This window comes from Magnolia sinica, chromosome 13, assembly GCF_029962835.1.
Source record: "Magnolia sinica isolate HGM2019 chromosome 13, MsV1, whole genome shotgun sequence".
In the NCBI taxonomy this organism is placed as follows: Eukaryota; Viridiplantae; Streptophyta; class Magnoliopsida; order Magnoliales; family Magnoliaceae; genus Magnolia; species Magnolia sinica.
This window is the reverse complement of record NC_080585.1, coordinates 49,234,727-49,257,929: the sequence shown is the minus strand read 5'-3', so window position 1 is coordinate 49,257,929 and position 23,203 is coordinate 49,234,727. Positions and strand designations below refer to the sequence as shown.

General features: G+C 41.8%; 1 protein-coding gene across 2 annotated transcripts in view; it reads left to right on the top strand.

Moving 5' to 3' along the window:
- Positions 1-17,928, top strand: part of LOC131223750 (mediator of RNA polymerase II transcription subunit 33A-like) — a 32,002-nt gene extending 14,074 nt beyond the window's left edge. For both annotated transcript variants that reach the window (XM_058219251.1, XM_058219252.1), the window contains exons 9-12: positions 5,987-6,148; positions 7,549-8,215; positions 12,042-12,248; positions 16,703-17,928. In XM_058219251.1, coding sequence (XP_058075234.1) covers positions 5,987-6,148; positions 7,549-8,215; positions 12,042-12,248; positions 16,703-17,781 — 2,115 coding nt within the window. In that variant the 3' untranslated portion in view covers positions 17,782-17,928. The remainder of the gene's footprint in view (positions 1-5,986; positions 6,149-7,548; positions 8,216-12,041; positions 12,249-16,702) is intronic.
- The last annotated feature ends 5,275 nt before the right edge of the window (positions 17,929-23,203 follow it).

Here is a 23,203-nt window from a genome sequence, read left to right as displayed (position 1 = left end):
TCATCACGAGTCTTCATAAGATGTAACCAAGTACAACGAGAGTAGTCATCCACAAAAGAAATGAAATATCGATAACCGTCTATGGACACAATGGGAGCTGGTCCCCACACATTTAGGTGAATAATATGAAATGTAAATAGACTTAAACTTGATGGAAGGTTGATCTACAATTTTTAAACAATTCACAAACTTCACATTGTAGATTTGACTCACACTTAATTTAAACAAGTCTAGAAATAACAACTTCAATATTCGAAAAGACAAATGTCCTAAATGACTGTGCCCCAATTCAATCTACGCAACATTATTATCTCTACTAAGATTACTACTTAAGTGAAAAGCTGCATGAGAACCAGAGATATGCAGAAGGTAGAGACCATCCGCTTCACAACCACTCCCAATCGTTTTTCTTATCACCAAATCCTGGCAAACACAATGACTGGTAAAGAAAGTTACACATCAATTTAAATTTTTACTAGGACTACTAATAGACAACAAATTTGTGGATAAATTTAGAACACGAAACACAAAAGAGAGAGATAAGTGATTATTCAAATTGATATCACCCTTTCCATAAATGGAAAGTAGGGATCCATTCACAACTCTCACTTTATTCCTTCCAAATGATAGATTCTATGAAGAAAAAATAGATGGCAAACCCGTCATGTGATCAGACTTACATGAATCAATGATCCGGGATGGACTGGATGAAGGATGTCTGACAAGGCTAGCAAGCACATATATACCTGACTATGCAAAAAAAGTAGAAGCAAATGGACCATCCAATTTGGAAAGAAGATTGCGGAAGCGTTCCAAGTCCAAGGAAGATAAGCTTTCTAAACTTGATGAAGATCGTCCAAAAGGAGGTGCTGTGGAATAGGAAGTAGTACCTAAGGAATGAGAAGCAAATGGATCAACAAAACCACTGGATGAAGGCGACTGTCTCTAGCAATTGAATTTTGTTGGTCAACCATGGAGATCCCAACAAGTCTCTCACGTGTTCCAAGTTTCTCCATAATGGTCACATTTCAACTTTTCCTTCTCATCAATCACTTCATTCTTCATGTAGTTTCTTTTTCACCCCTAGGGGGATTAGAACATATTGCAAGGGCTGAGTGGTCACTGTTAGAAAGAATTGGTTGCATGGCCTTATTCCTGCTTTCCTCACTCTACACTAAAGAATAAGCTTGATCCAATGATGGAAGTTCATCTCTTTCCAAATTCTGCACATGGGTTAACTCATATTCAGAATTCAAGTCAGCAAAAAAAAAAAAAAAAACGTCTGTTTCTGTTCAACCTATTTTTGATGTCTCTCCCTGTCGACATTAGCATCCCATTGTAATAACTAAATACTGAACAAGCTCTTCCCATAGCCCTTTAGAGTGGAGTGATATGTAGTTGAACTTTTCTCTTCCTGACAGATAGTAGTAATCTCTTGACATAACTGATAGACACGAGCAATATTATGTCGTTGGAATAAGTTCTGATAACTTTATACCAGATTTCTTTGGTTGTTCGCAAGAACAAAAAAGCTTGCTAATATGAGGTTGCATAGGATTAAGAAGCCAATACATCACCATCAGGTTTTCTTGTTCCCACTTATCGTACAAAGAATCATCCATAACTTGTTCTCTAACCCGACCATTTACATGCCCTAGTTTTCGTCACTTGCCGATATACATCTTGACAGATTGACATAATTCAAGAAAATCTTGCCATCCAACTTCATGATTCTGATTGGCTCACTGGGGTTGTTGCCATAGAAACCTCTTGTCAGAATGGAACTTTAGTCCCCAGAAATGTATGAACTTGTTGGAAGTCGACATCTTTCCACAAAATAATCCTTATATATTTACATTAAGTGGTAAAAAAATATTCACCAGAAGATCAAGAGCTTTACCAGGGAAAAAAAAAAAAAAAACCAAGAACAAGGTTGTATGACACCCTACTTTCACCAAATGTCATCATAATTCTTTCAAATCTGGTCAGAAAGAAACAATTATTGTTTTTAGAGGAAGCAAATAGTCAGATGTACCAAACGCAAGTGGAAAAAATCCCCAAAAGAACTCTCAAAGAGATGCACGAGCCAGATGAAAAATAAGGTTCACAGTTTTGGGCATTCTCTATTTTGAAAAAATAACCTTTAAATACGTACAAATAAATGCTGAAAAAATCACAAAAAATCTTCTAAAACCATCCTCTTTTGAATGCCATATTTTCCTCCCTCAAGGGACCTAGCTGAAGGTACGCTGCTGACATCACCCATATGACGTGAGGATGTCAGCCGTGGGTCCCACCCAAAAACTCCCGAACCTTGCTTTAATACCAAGTAGAAGATGACATAGGCGATAGGACTGGAAGATTGGAGGAGGAAAAGAGGTAGAGAAGGAAGAGAGAAGAATGAAAAGAGAAAAAGATAAATTAGGGTTGTCTGCCCTATTCTCTTTCTTTTATTTTTTTAAAAAACTTGTAACAAAATTATAAATAAGCCCTTCAATTCCTTTTATTACAAGGAGACCCTTATAAACTATATCTCAACAAGCTGAACAAAATTTCAATTTCTGCATCAATTTAGTGGATCTGTAGATGATGAGATTGTACTTTCGAAGTTTTGGGAGCATTTATGAGATTGTCTACTTTTTTGTAATCCTTTTTTATTTTTCATAAATCACTTTCAAAGTGCTGTCTATCTGTCGAAATTTCACAAGATGCTTCCTAGCTCCTTTGGTTGATGTTATTCATGACAGAGGCTTGACAGCAGTGCTATGTCACCAAACCTCAGTTTGAGTCAATTCCATTTATACAAGCTCCAAAGACAGTTCAAACCCCTAATTTTATAAGCCGAAAAGATTTTCATTGATTAGGAGGAATCAATAAGAGTTGGACATGAAAAGCCAAATTCAGAATTGAGTTGGAAGTTTTTGGCATTGGTCGTGGTCAAAGTGACAAATGTCATTTCTTGACTGTTTTTTTAGCATGGGAATTTCTTGGGAGATTCTCAAGGTGTAGGTTTTTTTTTTTTTTTTTTTCAGGACATTTTCATGCAATTTTCCTGGAAAATAAAAAAGGGGGAATATATAGATACGTGATGGTGAGTGTCATTGCATGCGTGATGCTGCCAGCATCATTACTTGTATTCTCGGCCTTGTCGCTGCCTCCTTTGCTTGCAGCGAAAGATGACATCTTCTTCCCTTGTTGGGGTGGCATTGGTGCCAACTCAATGAAAGGATGCTACAAGTCAATCCTGCTAGGAGCATGTCTCAAGTATTAAATCATGCATGTGTAAGCATGACTAATTCAGACTATGAAATCTTATAGCTTGTCTTTATTACCTAGAATGAAATCTTTTGAAGGCAGCTTGTGATAGCTTTGCTTAGGTGCAATGTGGGGTCTGACCATGTTGGAATGCGAGTTGTGTTGGTATTCATGTATTGGCAGTTTTCTGCTATTTTGAGCAGCCAGCTACTCGAGCATAATCATGCATGTGTGGGTACTTCGTGCCTAGTGGTTTGCCTGTAACTGCCCCTCCACATCGCTGCTTGCTTTCTCGCCCTATGTGGCATGCAAGTAAAAGTTGGGCTGGGGATCAATAGCAAGAGGGGCCATCTTGGCATGTGAATGGTGTTAATGTGAGCCTCTTCCATGGATGGTTCCAAGAACCCATGTTATATCTTGTGGGTGGTCGATCATAAAACTGATGTGAATCTACCATTTAAGAACCGACCCCAAATTGCTAGGTGAAAATCGAGAACTTATGAGAACTCCATTTTATGAAAATGCAGTTTTTAGGAATGTTTTCTGAAATTTCTGTTCGGATAGTGGTGTTTGGTTTTGTTTTTGTTTCTCATAATGCTAGTTGAATGTCAACATCTGAAAATTCATTTTATGAAAAGTGAATGCACTTTAATGTAGCACACATTGCACAGTTGTACGATACCCTAGATTGTAAAACTTACTGGCTCAATGTATATGGACAATCTCACTGAGCAAATGGCAGTGACCAGTTGATTTTACACTTGGAATTTGAAGCACCCAATTTTGTACCTTTAAGCATTCATTTGATAGCCATCAATCAGATGGTCAAGATTGGTTGATCAGTGTGATTTTTGAGATACGCTTCCATACAAAATGTTCCATTTGTTTGGATGGTCTAATCAGGTGTACATGAATTTCACTTGTGAGGAGGATGATTCACCACTATTTTCAAAATGTTGGTGAACTATACAGGCAAGACTCCTATGATAGTTCACCACAATTCAAAAAATTGAAAATGGTGGTGAACTATACAGGTTTAGACCCCGTGATAGCTCGATACAATTTAATAAATGGTGGTGACTCTTCTGCTGTACACATGGCATGGTTATACAACAATGCAGACATCCAAATTGCTGGCCCAATTATGGTTCACCACAATTTGAAATTTGAAAATTGTGATGAACTATACAAGTGTAGACTGCTATGGTGGTTCACCACAATTGAGAAATTGAGATTGGTGTTGAACTATACAAGTGTAGACTCCTCTAGTAGTTCACATTTTAAAAAAAATTGAAAATGGTGGCGAACTATACAAGAATGAACTCCTATGAGAGTTCACCACAATTTAAAAAATTGCAATGAATCTTCCACCACTCACACAGCATAGTTATACAACGATCCAGACCGTCCAAATTTCTGGCCCAATATGGTTGGAGCATAACCCAAATATTGCACTTAGCAAATTATAGTAATTGCCTAATTTGACGCTAGGAATTTGAACCATTCACTATTATACTCTTAATCATCCATTTGATGACCATCAATTGGAAGGTTAGCATTGTTTCATTATTATGAATTTTGAGATATGCTCCATTAACAATTGCCCCACAATTTTGATGGTCTGGATAGCTTATTTGAGTGCCACGTGAGGATGATGAGTCACCAACATTTTCAAAACATTGGTGAATTATCATAGAGGTGTAACCCCTTAAGTGCTTGGTTCACCTCATTCCTTGTAGAGGCAAACTCTGATACTGTGTTAGGGTGTGATGATTGATGCGCAGGCACTGCAAAACAACACATGTCATACAGGTATCTAAATTAAAATGGCCAAATTATGGGTTCCAATTTTGACAGCCCAGAAACCTCAAACTACATTTATTTAATTTGCTAACTTGCCAATTGGTGGACATTTAATGGGTGGTCAAGATGAAAACTACTCAACAGACCAAATTCAACTAACAAATGCTTATTAATCAAAGGTTGGGATCATTAGTTGATTTGATTTTGGATGAGGATGTATCTATTGCTGGGTCCCACAATTTAGGCAGCTTAATCGGAATTTATATATGCCATGTGTAAAATTTCTGAACACTAGCATATCAACCATTGCACTCTACCAAAGAACCAAATACCTCTCTCATAAAAAAAAATGCAGTTTATGAAAGAGGAAAAACGGCTTTCCCATATTGCGAATCTGTGTTTTAAGCCCAAAACTGCATTTTTATACACACCATTCTCCTTCAGACAAAAACAGCACTGAATTGAGTGCCACTCAACTCTATTCTAGGCACTCTCCCCCCCAAAGATTATCAAATGACATAGATACATGACTAATATATATATATATATATATATATAATTCTTTATTAATAAAAAATGCAAAAACACTACAACCGCATTGAGTTATATATACTTTCAGAAGAAAAAAGGTATCAAGTGATATGATATTATTTTATTTTAATGATATTCTGGAAATAGTGTTTTTCCCTCCCTGAAGAATCGCAATATTTGCAAAATATTGCCAGTATGTCAATATGACCGTGGGAGTGTTTGAACGGACTGAAACCAATATCACCAATATCACGGGCTTGAATATTCTCACTACAGCTCCCGGTCTTGGAACTGTTAAATGTTCTTGAATATATCACATGCTTCAGGATTGAAATTTAAAAATTGTCAATTCGATCGTTCTCTTTAATTTTCATCTAAAGGTGATTTTATTTTGCAGGAACATGTGGTGCATTTCGCAGTCAAGCTTCTATCTCCTCCTGTCCCTCCTGAATTTTCTGGGCCTGGGAGTCATTTAGTTGGTTATATGTCCATGCTAAATGCTGTCCTTTTTGGGTTGTCCTCTTTTGATAACGTTCACATCCTTTCTTTATATGGTGTGGTAAGTGAAGAATTTCCCTTCTAATCATGGCATTCCTATCTCTTTATCTCTTCTGCTTCATTCTTATTTTGATCTATTCTTTCATGGGCTAGACTACTTTGTGCAAGTTATTCATTTCTTCAATGGCATTGACTGATCCATTATGAGCCCCAAAGTGCAAGGGGCCTATCTACATTATGGGCCCCAAAGGGGAAGGGGCCTATCTGCACCTGTCTTCTTCTCGTCTGTGCCTTATGCATCATTCTTTTTGGAGGTTTTACAGCGCACACAACCCTTGAAACGGTTGTGCCAATCTGGTCAACTCATCAAGAGGGCATTCTATATCAAAAGTGTGGAAGGTTTAAAAGAACTTGCTAACATTCCCCATTCAATGTACATGTGGCCCACCTGATTAGTGGACCAGCCTAGTTTTTGCATTGGGTCATATTCATGGTGGGGGTCACGTTATGCACCCTGCAGATGTCCCACATGCTTGGTTGGAGACAGATGCATGTGGGACTGACAAACCTCTTTCAGATCTATTCTTTCATGGGCTAGATGATTGTTTGTCATTTCTTATTATTTTCTTAAATGGCAGTGACTCATCCATACTGTATGGGAAGCGGATTGTGTCCTACCCCCGCCTGGACGGTAATCCGTCCAGGCAGAGCTCCGTGGGGGCCACCGTGATGCAAACGTCTTATCCACGCCGTCCATCCCTATTTACAAATCATTATAGGATATGAAATAAAAAAAATGAGGCAGAATCAAGGTTTAAGTGGGCCACAAAAGTGGGGATTGAGGGACCACCATTAAAAATTTCTTGGGAGCTGCAGAAGTTTCAGATCAAGCTGATATTTGTGTTTTCACTTCATCCAGGTCTACAAGACCTTATGAATATGTTGGATGGTAAAAAAACTTCACAGTGGCCCTTAGAGAGGTTTCAATGGTGGGTGTCATTATCACCACTGCTTCCTTTGGTGTGGTCCACTGGAGATTTGTACCTGCTTCGTTTTTTGGATCATGCCATAAAATGATCCGTTAATAGGTATGGACGGCATGGATAAGACGCTTACATCACGGTGGCCCCCACAGAGCTCCGCTTGGACGGATTACCGTCCGGGCGGTGGTAGGACGCAATCCGCTTCCTACTGTATGTGGCATACTCACATGCCAATGCAGACTTTCCAAATCATGGACTGCAATACTACCATAGAGAGGTGCGTCCATGCCACATGTATGTTCAATGAGTTGTGCCTAGAGAGGAGTGGATTGTGGATTTCAACCTTTCTGTGAAGTTAACATGCACATTCACAGCAACAGCAATTTGTCTGGCATCAAAACCATGTTTGTGTGTGTATTTGCCTATGCTTTTTTTTTTTTTTTTGACATTGATCATTGCCATATGATCTCTCCGACAGGTCCCAGAAGTCGCCGCTGCTTTAATGCCCGTCTGTGAGGCTTTTGGGTCCCTCATACCCACATCAATTCACAAAGCAACCACCAGTGATGAACCCTCAGCATACACTGTTTTCTCATGTGCATTTCTCTTCCTTCTTCGTTTGTGGAAATTTTATAGACCACCACATGAACATTCTACAGCAGGTGGTGGAGGAACTACAGAGTGCGTACTTACACTGGAGTATCTCTTGTTATTGCGCAACAGCCGTGCTGCTTTGCACAATCCCACCACTACAACCAACAAGGCTACAAACCCAATTGATGGACCATCGGTTCAGCCTATTTACATCGAATCCTTCCCAAAGCTACGAGCTTGGTACTGTCAAAATCAAGCTTGCATAGCTTCAACTCTTTCTGGCCTATGTAGTGGAAATCCAGTTCATCAAGTTGGCAATAAGATTCTGAGTATGATTTATTGGAAAATGACCAAGGGTGGGGCTGTGTCGGGCAACTCTTCAAACCCTTCAAGCGGCAACATAAGTGGCTCGCCTGTGAATTCGGGAGATGATGCTTATCAGAGGCCCATGCTCCCTGCATGGGAGGTCTTGGAAGCTATTCCTTTCGTTCTTGAAGCAGTGTTGACTGCTTGTGCCCATGGAAGACTGTCGTCTCGGGACTTAACAACAGGTTTGTTGTAGATATTCTGGTATATAGCTCTGTCTGTTTCCATAGTTCTACTTGCTCTTCTTCTTCTTTCCCTTTTCTCCTCCTTTTGCCTGTACTTTGGTGGTGTGTGGCAGTTTGTTTAGCCATCTTTTTTTTTTTTTTTTAGAGACAATGCCGTCTAGATGCTAAGTTTTGGTTGAATTCCCCCCCCCCCCCAAAAATCTTGCTTTTAAACTATTTCCTAAAACCCACCCATGGTTTCAAAATACGGTAAAAAAGCCACATATTTTGACTTTTGACCATGATGTGTCGTAAAGGCCGTTACGTAAAGGTAATGGTGGCAACTGTTACACGTTACGGGGTTGTAACAGCCATAACAGCCGTAACAGCCATTATGGAAAAAAATAACCCATACTTGCCATTAATGGCACGTTACATCCCCTATAAAGGCCATGATAACTCTGTAATGGTCTATTACAGGGCAAATACTGGTTTTTCATACTTTTAATCAACATTATAGGGCAGATACCCGTTTTTTGAGGTTTTTTTCAATAATAATAATAATAATAAAAGAGACCGTAACGGCCGTTACATGGCCGTAACAACTGTTATGCCCTGTATTCTAAAGGTAACGGTGGAGACCGTTATGGCCACCGTTACCGTTACGGAACACCTTGCTTTTGACTCACGATAGTTAGAGAACTCTGTTTGTTGCATTCCAAAAAGATAGTAATGCCCCTTTAAGATTTTTGTTCTTTGCGTGAGGCTTGAAATCCACTCAGCACGGTGGACTATGCCGTGGGCTCCATGATGATGCATTTGTTTGATCAACGCCATCTATTCTTCATCGATTATAATTTTAGGGCTTGACCCAAAAAAATGGAAAAGATCCAATTCTCATGTGGACCCACAATAGTTTACGGTGCCAATTAAATCCTACCATTAAAAAATTGTTAGGGCCCATTGTATTCCTTTTTTATTTTTTTCCATTCAACCTGTTGATTAGGTAACGTGGACCTAAATAAAGGTCCATCATAATTCCTCTTTTCCATACAATGTTTTGGCCCCCAAAAAGTCATCAAGGGTAGGCCTTTAATCCTTTTCATTTCCTATAGTGTGGTCCACTTGAGATTTGGATCTGCCTCATATTTAGGCCCATGCCCTAAAATGACCTCAAAAAATGGATGGATGGTGTAGATGTACCTCATACATTATGATAAGGCCCACAACTTTTGAAACTCCAACCACAAGGTGTTGCGGAAGGAGTGCCACTCTACCCTGGAATTAGCGGGATTTCCTCTGAAGCCTTTGGCAGGAAGTTCTTAGGCAGGGAAGCTAGGTGGGGCCTACCGTGATGTTTATAAGAAATCCACGTCATTCATCTCTTTTTCTAGTTCATTTTAGGATATGCGACAAAAAAATGAGCCGAATCTATGACTGAAGTGGGTCACACAAGAGGAAACAGTGGGGATTGAACAACCACCATTGAAACATGTCTTGCCACAAAAGTTTTGTATCAGGATAAGTTGTGTTTTCAGTTCGTCCTGGTGGGAAATACCTTATAAACGGTTTGGATGGCATATAAACATCAAGGTGGAGCCTGGGAAGGCATTTCCTAGTTTTCCCTCTCGTGTGGCCCACTTGAGTCTTAGATTTGGATCATTTTTGGTCGCATGTACTAAAATGAGCTTGCAAAACGAATGGACAGGGTGGATTACTCAAAGACATCACGGTGGGCCTCACTTATCGTCCTAGTGCAGAACTTCTGCAAAAGGCTTTTGCAAGAAATACGCGTCCGGTACCAAGCGCATATTGGATACTACCCCAGCGGGATGTAGCTAGAGACGAACAGTCATGTTAGTGGCTGTGGGACCCACACAATGATGTGTATGTTTTATCCACACCGTCCATCTACTTTTTCATATCATTTTAGGGCATGAGCCGAAAAAGGAGGCAGATTGAAGGCTCAATTGGACCACACCACAATAAGCAGTGGGGATTGAAGGCCAACCGTTGAAAACTTCTTGGGGGCTACAGAAGTTTTAGATCAAGTTGATATTTATGTTTTCCCTTCGTACAAGTCTGTGATCTTATGAAAAGGTTAGATAGAAAATAAACATTGTGGTGGGCCCTAGGAAGTTTTCAACTGTAGGAATTCAATTCCCACTGCTTTCCGTGGACCATCTGATTCCTTTTTGGGCTCATGCCCTAAAATGATATTTCAAAATTGATGGGCGGCTGGATAAAACATATACATCACGGTGGGCCCCACAGAGCCCCTGACATGACCATCTGTCTCTAGCCATGTCCTGGTGAGGGTAGTACCCAATCCGTGTCCCTGGAAGCGGATTGCCTATGACCCTAAGCCCAGGGTTGTGTGGGGTCCATAGAGATGTCCGTGCAAAATCCACTCCGTCAATCTGTTTTGAAAGACCACAATAGGTCAGGATTCTAAAAATTAGTTAGATCCAAAAATCAGGTGGGCCACACCAAAAAACAGTGGGAAGAGCAACGCCCACTGTTGAAACTTTCCTGGAGCTGACCATGATGTTTATATGCCATCCAGACTATTCATAGAATTATTAACACTCAGATAAACTGTAGGGACAAATATTATCCTGATACAGAACTTTTGTCACCACATGAGTTTTGGATCTGCCTGATTTTTAAAATCCTATTCTATTGTGGTCTTTCAAAACAGACAGACGGAATGACTTTGTCACGGACATCTCTATGAGCTTCACACAGCCCCGAGCACAGAGAGATGGGTTGCCACGTTTGCCACATGAGTTGTTCTCATGAAAGGGTAAAAGTGTCTTTTTAAAAATACAGTATGGAATACCTAATGGTGTGGGGGGTTTTTTGGCTAACGGCAGAAACCTTAAGTGAGTTTCAGGAAATAGTTTTAAAACAATTTTATTATTTATTTATTTTTTCGGAATTCAACCAAAACTTAAGGGTCTAGACAGCATTGTCTCTTTTTTTAAATGTAATTTGGTCACCTTTTTTGGTCTTTTAGAAGTATTTTTGCTAAGCCCACATGCACCACCCCACACTGGGCTCTACATGTGTTGGCATCTGCCATGCGAGCAAATTTACAGGACATCTGAGCTGTGCATCAAGTGAGACCACCTTGCAGTTGATCAGACCACATATATAAAACAGCAGAGGGTGAGAAGGGATTTCCAATCATACACATTCAGCACACAAATGCAGCACAACTGATCAGCAGGTTGGTGAGCTCAGTTAATGGTGGGTTCTTGATGCACAGCCCAAAGGTCCCACAAACGTGCCATCTTGGTATGTGTCCTCATGTGGAGGTGCATGTGGGCTTTGTTGTCACATATCGTCACACACGACAAGTACAAAATATCCATTTATGATTCTCTTAACGGGTCCATTGTTAAGTTGTTCAGAAACTGTCACCTCCCATGAAGGGCCGTTTCCTCCTGTTTTGGATGGGTAAAACCAAACTGTTGTGATGAGTTCATTATAAATCAAAGACTCCACTGTCATGCAAAGAATAGCATACAATTAGCACATTAACCGTTCAAGCAAATCCCATCCAAACCCGCAATCAACAACCTTGCAGCATTCTGGTTGTAGGAAGCAACTAGTTTTCACTGCTGTTCTGATAGTCTTTGCAATATAATTTTGCTAATGGGTTTTGACAACTCCAAAATTCTAAAATTTCTTCAAATCAGATTCAATTCGAGCCACATATCATTTTCCATGGGTTTCAAATAAAATTGTAGGATTCAAGTCATAGTCTGAGTTTGATGAAACTGTTTTGTATTTTCTAGTTTATTCTGAATGTAAATAACTCATACCCCAAAATACCTTGCAGGCCTAAGGGACCTCGTGGACTTCTTACCAGCCTCTCTCGCTGCTATTATCAGCTACTTCTCTGCTGAAATTACTCGGGGTATCTGGAAACCTGTTTTGATGAATGGTACCGATTGGCCTAGTCCTGCTGCAAACCTTTTCCTTATCGAATCTGAAATAAAGGTAATCCTCGCCTCTGCTGGAGTTGACACCCCCGGTTCTTACCCAGGTATTGGCTTCCACCTCCTTTTCTCTACTTATTTTCAGTCTCATCTCTTGCTGCTTTTCTATTTTGGTAATGATACTGCTTTTTTACTCAGGTTACTTCAAGTATATAGTTTCATACATATCGATACTCTTTCTTCTAGCATGCCCACTAGGTGGAAGTAGAGAAAAGTAGATGGAAGCATCAAAAGTGGGGTTGTAAATGCAACAAGTGGCTCTTATATATATATATATATATATATATATATATATATATATAGTGAAATGCTCAGCTGGGCACCAATTCTCATGAGAACTTTTTGATACGTGATGTGAAAGCAAAATCTAAACCGTCCACGTGATGCAACACCCCATAAAACTCCCAAGGCCTAACTTTCAACCTGATCTTAACTTTGGTGGGCCATGGCAAAAGGAAACAGTTACCTCCCTTGATTTGCCTCTTTTCTATGGCCCACCAAAGTTTTGGATCAAGCTGAAAGTTATGCACTAGAGGTTTCATGGGGTGCCACATCTCATGGACCGTTTGGATTTTGTGCCCATGACATACGTGCAAAGGTGTGCACAGGTGCTCACGTCAGAAAGTGCGCAGGTGAGCATGACTCGTGTAGAGGAATGCTCAGCTGCTCACCAGTTCTCACGAGTTCTCGTGAGAACTTTTTGAGAACTCATTTCCAGTGATATGAGCTCAGTCCACCTAATGCAGCACTCCATGAAACCCTTAGGGCCCAACTTTTACCTTGATCCAAAACTTTGGTGGGCCATGACGAAAGAGAGGCAAATCAAGAGACGAAACCATTTCCTTTTTCCATGGCCCACCAGAGTTTTGGATTAGGGTAAAAGTTGGACCCTAGGGGTTTCATGGGGTGCTGCATCAGGTGGACGGTTTGGATTTTGAGCTCATATCACCAGAAATGAGTTCTCAAAAGGTTCTCATAAGAACTCGTGCGCAACTGACCATTCCCACACACATATAGGGAAATGGAAATCGGATTGCATACCGAGTTACTCAGTACGCTCTTATCGTACTGAGTAAACTCTGTTGGGCCCACCGTGAATGAATGTGGTTTATCCACGCTGTCCATCTGTTTTTAAAGATCATTTTAGGTGTTTAGCCCAAAATTGAAGCATATTCACATCTCAAGTGGACCATACCACTGGAAACAGAGGAAGTATTGATTTCCACCATTGAAACCTTTCTAAAGCCCACAGTGATGTTTATTTGTCATCCAACCTTTTAATAAGATAAAAAAGACATGGATGAAGGGGAAAAACAAATATCAGCTTGATAGAAAACTTCCGTTGCCCCCATGAACTTTTCAACGGTAAAAGTTCAATTCACACTGTTTCCGTTGGTGTGGTCCCCTGGAGATTGTATAGACTGTATTTTTGTGCTAAAGCATTAAAATTATCTGGTAAAAGTGGTGAACGGAGTGGATAGAATGCATGAATGACGGTGGGTCCCACAGAGTTTACTCAGTACGCTTAGGGTACTGAGTTACTCAGTACGCAATCTGCTTCCAGGGAAATGGCACTATGTGGCAACCTTTGTGGGCCTCACTATGATGTGTGGCACACATCCATCCCATTAATCAGATGCACCCTTTCATGGTGGGCCATGGGCCTAAAAATTAGGCCAATCCATGACTTAGGTGAGCCATACCACAGGCAAAAGTTGAGAGTGGATGCCTGCCCATTGAAACATTCCTGATTGTATATAAGGCCCAATAAGATGTGGTTTAGACATCCAGCCCATCCATTGTGCCCACTCGGATGAGGGGTCACACCAAATTTTAGGCCATTCCAAAGCTCAGGTGGGCCCCACCAAATGCTTTTAGATGTTTTGGGCATGATTTTCCATGGTTTTAGATGGTGTGGCCCACCTGAGTTCCGGATATGGCTGATTTTTGGCACATCCCATAGTCTATAGGGAACCTACCAAATGCGCGGCGTGGATGTCCATCAGCATCACATATTAATGTGGGGCCACAGCGCTCAACCTCATGGGAAGCCAGGTCTCTGTGTGTGTGGAGAATGATCAAATTGTCAACACTACCAAAACGTATGGTTGTGTAGACCTCAGTGGGCCCATCGTGATGGGTGCATGACATCTCCAATCCATTCATCAGACAAGAACACACCAAATAATATAAAAATAAAAATAGGCCATTCCAAAATTCAGGTGGGCCGCACCAAGTGAATTTAGAGGTTTAGGCATGATTTTCACTCTTTTCTGAGCTGTGGCTCATGGAAGTTGACTAACAGTTGCTTGTGTGGGAATGTGGAGGCCACCATGATGCCTATTAGACATTCAAATCATCCATTAGACACTGCATCATGAAAATGGGACACAAAAATCAGCTAGATCGAAAACTTAGGTGGGCCACACCACAAGGAATTGTGTAAAATCATGCATAAGACCTCTGAACCACGTGGTGGCCTGCTTGAGTTTTGGAATAGCCTCAAATTTGGGTTGTCCCTTCATCCACATGGGGCGCATGTGACAAATGGGTTGGATGGCATATAAACAACACACTGGGCCCCACACACAAACCTATGGTGAACATTTGGTGTGGCTCACATTAGTTATGGATCGAGACTGATTGTTCGCCTCCTCTGACGTATAGGTTGGATTTCTGACACATCATGGTGAGGCGTACATGGCTTATGATCATTCTTCACAAGCCTTGTATGTGATCATTCTTCAGTACAGTCTGTGTGAATATTCTTCGCACATGTGCATGTGTGCACGCACGCACACAAGTAATAATCCTATTGTGACACTACCTTAAGTTATGGTGGTGTGGACCTCTGTGTTGCCCACCATGATCTACGCATCAATCCAACTCATCACGGGGTTTGTCTTTCAGTGTTATGGCCATGGGGCCAAAAATCAGCCGATCTCAAACTCCGGTGGGTCACACTGCAGGGAGCAGCTGGGAGGGGACACCCAACCAATAAAACCTTGGGGAGACTGATTTTGGGGCCTACCATGGTGTATCTTCCATGTGCAACCATTGATCTGGTGTGGCCTACAAAGATTAAGGGACCAAAAATCAGGCATTCCATCAGATGGGCCATGCCATGTGATTTTAGAGGTTCCAGGCATGATTGTATGTTTCCCTTTGGTGTGATCAGCCATGATCGGTGCATTAGATCCAACCCATCCACCATGGTTGTCCTTCAATGTTTAGTAACGGGTCCGAACATCAGCCTGATCAAAAACTCAGTGGACCACACCACGGGGAACAGCTGGAAAGGGACATCCAACTAATAAATCCTAGGAGAATGTTTGTGGGCCCACCATGTTCTGTTTCTTCCATCCAACCATTGATCTGGGGTGGCCCACAAGGATGAAAGAACACCAAAAAGCAGGCCATTCAAAAATTCAAGTGGGTCACACTACATGATTTTAAAGGCTTTAGGCATGACTTTATAACTTCCCTTTGGAGTAGCTGGGGAATCCTTGCGTGCAGAAGGCCATTTCCACAAGTCGATATTCAAATGGGGTACCGGAATCTGCTTCTTGGGGGGCAGAAAAGCAGAAAACTAGTAACCCACTAAAGTGGGTTTCCTTTCTCACTCTGCCCCAAATGCTTGCCAACTTAAAAACAGGAACCCAAATGGCATTTTTCACCAAAATGTTGAGCTAGGATGCTTCTACATGACATAAATCTGTAATATGATCTGCTATGGAAGTTTCAATGCCACGGATGATTGCAATGAAGCCCATTCAATTACATCTTGTAGTTCTCCTTCCGCGATTGGAATGTCCGGAAATGGATGTATCTTTTGTGCACCACTGAACACAAAAACATCGCTTTGATCTTTGCCGATCTCTTCCTAATCATCGGATCAACTGTTTGGATTTATGAATAATGGGTGCACGAGAAATCCTGTCTGGAATCAAACTGTACTTTTGCTTGTCAGCAGGATTCTAATGCCACCTCACCATTGCCCACCAAACAAAGAGCCACCGCCTTAGGGATTTGTCAACTTGGTTTGCCCTTCATCAACTCAGCTTTATATTCTTCATTTGATTTTCTGTAAAGCTGCCTGAGTTTCTCTTTGATTTTCCTGTCTCAAGATTTTGGTAATAGAAAGGTTGGATCCCTAGTTGAATTCCAAAGGCCCGTTTGGACGCAACTTCTGCCAAAGCAAGTCTGTATCGACTTTGTTGGTCAATTTTCCACTTCCTTATATGGGCTTTCTAGTGCCTATTTTGATGACTGGTCTCAAATGGGGTTTGCAGAAGTGCATCCAAACACACAACAATACGGGATTTGGCTCAAAACCGCACTTAGGGGTCAAACACCCTTTGAAAGAGTGCCCCAAACAGGCCTTGAACTCGACTTGAATCCAAGTTTGAGCAAGTTTCTTTGAAGCCCTCTTGACTTCTTTTTTTCTTGATTGATCGTAAAAAAAAAGCTGTGATTTTATAGATATTTTGTATTTTCACAGGTGGGATGCCGATGCTTCCATTACCAATGGCAGCGATGGTTAGCCTAACAATCACGTTCAAACTCGACAAGAACATAGAGTATATCCATGGTGTTGCTGGACCTGCATTGGAAAATTGCGGATCCGGTTGCCCTTGGCCCAGCATGCCAATCATCGGAGCCTTGTGGGCCCAGAAGGTTCGCCGGTGGCATGACTTCATCGTCACCTCATGCTGTCGGTCCGTCGTGAGACAGGACCGAGATGCCATAAGCCAACTCCTCAGGAGTTGCTTCACATCCTTCCTCAGGCCCCTGCAGGTGTCGGCTTCCACTGGGAGTGTGTCTGGCCTCTTGGGAACCTCCATGTCTGCCCGTGGGGGCCGCATCCATCTTGCGCCTGGCTTTCTCTATCTCCGCACATGTAGGGCGATCCATGATGTCAACTTCGTCAGCGACATGATCTTGGATCTGGTTACCAAGTCAGCCCGGGAATCTGCAGCTGGGTGGGCCACTATGGGTTCAGCCCGATTGAGATCAAGCCGGCCATCGCTTGCCTCTGCGGCAGCTCGGGCAAAGGAGGTGGCCATGCTCGGGGCTAGCCTCCTATGTGCTGCAGGTGGGGCCCAGCTGGTGCAGGTGTTGTACCAGGAGACAATGCCCACATGGCTACTCACAACGAGGGAAGGGAAGCCCGGGGTGGTGGCGGCAGGCCACGCAGCCTGTATCCTAGAAGGGTACGCAATGGCTTACTTATTGGTGCTGTCTGGGACATTTGCATGGGGGATAGAGGGAACTGTGGCAGCGACATCAGCATCGTTGTGGAGGGCCCGCGTGTTTGGGATGCACATGGATTTCATAGCGGGGATGCTGGAGGGGAACATATCGCTGGGGTGTGACACGGCAACGTGGAAGGCCTATGTATCGTGTTTTGTGGGCCTGGTGGTGAGCTTCACCCCGGCATGGATCCCAGAGGTGAAGCATGGGACGCTGCGCAAGCTGGCCAACGGGCTTTGTGGGTGGCATGAATCCGAGCTTGCCCTTGCCCTGCTCGAGAGAGGGGGCGAGGCTGCCATGGGCTCTGTAGCCGAGCTGTTCATGTGAGTGCTGGTTTGCATGCAAGTGCTGTGTGCGTAGCTTAAAATCCCATGTGCACCATGCGCTTGACTGGAGGGACTCGTTCTTGTACAGGTGAAGTGACAATCGAATCATGCAAGTTATATGCAACTGTATCATCATTTTTCTCTTGCATGGTTTTTTGCAACTAGATTTTTAGTTTGTACAGGTGGGGCCCATAGTCAAGTGATCCAAACTGTTGATATTATGGGCATCAGTGGGATTATTGGTCTATGTGCCAAAAACTCCCAGATTGAAGAAAATACCAAACGTTGTATTGGCACTCAAGAAAGCCACGGTTAAAAATTAAACACAGCAGCGGCTCCTGTTCAACAAATTAAAGATCAGAAGATTATGGACCCTTAAGATCTAGGCGATCTGGGATGGTTGCCATCACATTGACGTATTGGATCATGACCCCACTTGTAATGAGCCTGAACGCAATGAGTATAGATTTTTTTTTAGTCCACATGCTACTGTATTTGCCAGCGTAGCAGACGTGTGAAATATCCAAGCCATCCATCAGAAGGATACCACTATGCAGATTCCCTATCCCAAGAAACAGGTTGGTCCCATAGTCAGGTGGGCCACATTTAAGTGAACAAATGTACGGTTGTAAAAAATCGACTTGTTTCTAATATCATGGCTAGACAGCTGAATGCAGTAACATCTAAATGGTGAGGTCGACCTGAAGGTTGGCCTGGATGTTTCACATGGCTACCACGCTGGCGTATGGGTTGGCGTGTGCATTAGCTAGCTTGTCTGGCCGTGTTTGCTTAGTTAATCTGTATTGAACAAACTTATGGCCCAAGCATTGTATCATTGTATCTCATTAAGGTATGAATATTCATTTTTTTTAAAAAAAATCAAAATCTTTAGGCTATTATTGTTTGAAAACCACTAACCGGGCTCGACTACGTTTATGGACGATTTAGAGCTTGGGCACTACTGCCATTAGTTTTGATAATTTTGCCCATTCAATCAGTTTTTAGGATGGTCTTAAAACTTATCTAATATAGAAGGGATTTTCAACATAGGACGGGTAGTTAGGGTATTTTGAAATCGTGTGCACTCGGTTAGAGGCATTTGTATCATTTTGGCTTCTACTTTCTCTCTCCATATTCTATAGCTGCTCATGGATTTTAATAATCTCTATTATGGGTATAGCTTTGTGGATAAACTCTATTTCAACACTGAGATCATGGGTTCTAGTGCTCATGTGGTGTGGGTGAGTGTGTAAAAAGGAAAAAAGAAAAACAGTCTCCACCTTTACGAGGATTTTATACATTAGCAATGTTCCAAATACTTCTAAATGATGCATGGGATGTCGAATCGTTAATAGATGATGCATTCAATACAATAATACCACCGGAAGCAAGTCATGGTGCAAGAATAACATAAATCAAATTCAAATGATCCTACACCTTTGAATGGGGCCAATTTGTTGTAACCATTGATTATTCACATGCCATATATTGCATGGTTTGAATCCTCAAACTGAAGTGCTACTTTGGAATCATGAGCAATGCATCTATGGAATAGATGACTTGAGATGATGGTTCAACTCATTTTGTTTTTCACTCAATTTTAGTTATCTATTTTCCAAGCTACTAGTGGGTTCTTTAGGGCCTGTTCAATACCAGTAGAAGTTCAATCCTAAGGATGGCCCATCTCTGTTGCCAAGAATAAGTTTGTTTGTTGTTTTTTAAAGCTTAGTTTGGGCTTATTTCTCCTTCATATTTGGACCACCCAATGCTTTTCTTTTAACCATCTATCCAATGTCCATTGTTTAGGTGGTTAGGATTCCTTGATCAATATGATTTTAGAGACAGGCTTAGTCATATTTAGAAAGAGACTCGTAATTTGAGTGGCGAGGATTGTTCGATAAGTGTGATTTTAGAGATCTACTAATTCTGCTCCATCCGGAAAGGGACCCTCAGTTTGGATGTTTGGATGCAACAACTAGAGTTGCCACCATTTCTTAAATGGTGTAAAAATTTCGTACCGAGCATTGTGTAACCAAAGGGTCATGGGCTCACCTCAATGCTGAAATTGTGTGGATTATTTAACATGATACTTCGGCACGCAGAAGCTTGCGAAGCTTAAAATTATAGGTATAAGTAATTTAAAATATTTACCAATTTTAATCAATTAAGGCTCAATCTTTATATGCTTTTTTTTTTTTTTTGAAGGCAACGAAGAGAATTTATTAAAATAAAAAAGAAGCAAACAAGGACTGCTGAGATAGCAGCCACTAAGGAAAACTAGAAACCTAAGAAAATAAGATTAAAGTCTTTTAAACCCATAACATTGGACACCCATTCAACAATCAACTTTTTAGAGCATGAGAACCCACTGAATGAGTAGTCTGCAAGTTGTTAAAAACTCTATCATTCCTTTCCATCCAGACAGCCCACCAAATTGCAATAATTGCCATTCTCCATATTCTGGATTTGACTTTTTGATTTTGTGGCCATGCCACACACCAAGCAAGGATGCAGCAGCATTAGGACAGCACCCCGTAAAGTTGAATTTGGGCCAGAAATCCCAGTAGATGAGACTGATAAAAGGGCAATGAACGAAAATATGATCGACAGTCTCTTCGCTACGCATGCAACAGTGGCATATATTAACGATTTGCATCCTACGCTTCCTGAGATTATTGACCGTGAGGATCCTGTTCATGGCAGCGAGCCAGCCGAAGCATATGAACTTAGGGGGGGCAGCATATTTCCATATGAAAGGAGTGATCTGCGAAGTGGGAATAGGAGTAGGGAGCAAGGCTGCATATAAAGATTTAACAGAAAAGTTTCCGGACCTGTGACGATTCCAGATCAGCTTGTCAGGGGAGAAGATATCCAGAGAAATTGTGGACAGACATGAAGAAGCTCCACATATTCGTCTACCTCCCAATCCCATAGGTTCCTAACACAATTAATTTCCCATCCCCCACTGGTATTCGAGAAGGAGTAATTGCTGGCAATGGAGCTATCTTTGTTGGTTGCAATACCGTAAATAACCGGGAATCTACTTCTCAAGGTACTGTCGCCCATCCACTGATCTTCCCAGAACCAGATTCTCAATCCATTCCCCAAACTGAAGCCTGTATATAAAAGCACCTTAACTTTGTGACGCAGGATACCTTTCCATATGAAGGAAGCTCTATAGGAGGAAGTGTCTTTTGTCCACCAACCACTTGCCGAGGATCCGTATTTCCCTTTAACCATGATATTCCACAAAGCTTCTGATTCATTTCCCAGACGCCAAATCCACTTGCCAAGAAGGGCATCATTCATAATCTTGAGATTCTTTATATTAGCACCCCCGTTCCTATACTGAGAACAGACTTCCTTCCAGTCCATTAAATGGAATTTGCTGTGGTTTTTCTTGCTGCACCATAGAAAATTCCTCCTAAGCGCGTCGATACGATTCAAGACACTTGCCGGGCATTTGAAGAGGGACATATAATAGAGATGAAGATTGGATAGCGCCGCTTTAATTAACGTGATTCGACCTCTTATCGACAGATAACGACATTGCCACGTTGCAAGTTTCTTTTGAATTTTGGCAACAATTTTGTCCCACATCTCCAAAGGAGGGGAACTAACAGCAAGGGGAAAACCAACAAATGAAGTAGGGAAGGAGGCCGACGAGCATCCCAAATTAAGCGCGTACTCAGCCAAGGTCTGATCCGATAAATTCACACCAAACAACTTGGATTTAGCCGTGTTAATCTTAAGGCCAAAAACTACCTCAAAACATCTAAGGGTCGTATGAGGGTTGGGAACAGATGAATCATCCGCCTCGATCATAATTAGAGTATCATCAGCAAATTGAATGTGAGAGATAGGATGGACAGAATCTGCAACGAGAACACCTCTGTACAGCCCCTCAGCCTACCCTCTAAGAATCATTTGGGAAAAAACCTCTCCTGTCAGAAGAAACAGGAGGGGGAAGAGAGGATCCCTTTGACGAAGGCCTTTTGAGACCGGAAAAAAGCCTTGAGGAGTACCATTTAGGAGGATAGAGAACTGTGCAGAGTCAACGCATGAGCTAATCCATCTTCTCCATCTATCCCCAAATCCCATACGCTTCATCATGTACTGCAGGAACTCCCAATCGACATGGTCATAGGCCTTTTTTATGTCGAGCTTGTAAAAAAAAGTTTTTCTGCCAGATCTGTGGGTGGAATGCAGGCATTCATTGGCGATCAGCGCCCCATCAATAATCTGTCTCCCTTTTATGAATGCATTTTGATTTTTGGAAATGAGGCTCCCCATAATAGATGTTAGTCTAGAAGAAAGGATTCTGGCTAGGATTTTGTAAGGATTGCTAACGAGGCTGATGGGTCTGAATTTCGAAAACAAAGATGCACCTGAAACTTTTGGGATGAGGGAGATAAATGAAGCTCCCAGACTCTTAGAGAGTTTCCCCCTCTCGTGGAACTCATGATGAAAGTCCATAATATCTGATTGAACTATATCCCAAAAGGCTTGAAAAAAGGCCATAGTAAAACCATTTGGCCCTGGAGCTTTATTCCCTGATAAAGCAAAAACTGCTGCTTTAGCTTCGTCAGCTGTGAATGGAGCCTCCAGCATAATGGTTTCCGATCTTTGCAAAGCGGAGAAAGCTAGGCCATCAAGCCGTGGTCTAGACCAACCTTCGGAGGAGAGAATCGATTGAAAATGCTCAATGGCACGTTCCGCAATCTCATCTTTATTTTCTATTATCTTATCATCAACCCTGATGTTATGAATGACTTTGCGACGGGTTTTGAAATTGGCGATGTTGTGGAAATATTTGTTGTTTCTATCACCCTCTTTGAGCTACTTCACTCTAGATCTCATCTTCCAGTTTACTTCATCTTCCAATCTCGGGCTGATAAAGATTGGATTATTTGGATGCGTCTAGCTAACAATTTGGTCGGAATCTCCTCGCCTTCATTAGAGACATCGATTTGCTGAAGTTCAGACAAGAGGGTCTCAGTCTCTTTTTCTCTTTTACTAAACTCATTGACCTTCCGGTCTTTGATTTTTCCTTTAAGAAGTCTGAGCTTGTGAGACAATCTATGGCCAGCGAACCCTTCAATTAGGAATGAGCTCGACCACTCAACCACTTTCTCCCGAAAGCCTTCTACCTGGATTCACACAGGATTGAATTTGAATGGCTTGGGGCCCCAATTGACTTCTTCCATGGACAGCATAATCGGACAATGATCTGAAGTAGTTCTGGGGAGGGCGATCTGATAAGCCGAGGGGAAAGCCTCCAGCCAATCGGGGGAGATCAAGAACCTGTCCAGCCGCGACAGAATAGGAGACCTGCGACAATTGGATCACGTATATGTGGCGCTAGACAAAGGGAGATCGATGAGTTCTTGCGCTTGGATCCAATCGAGAATTAGAGCATAGCG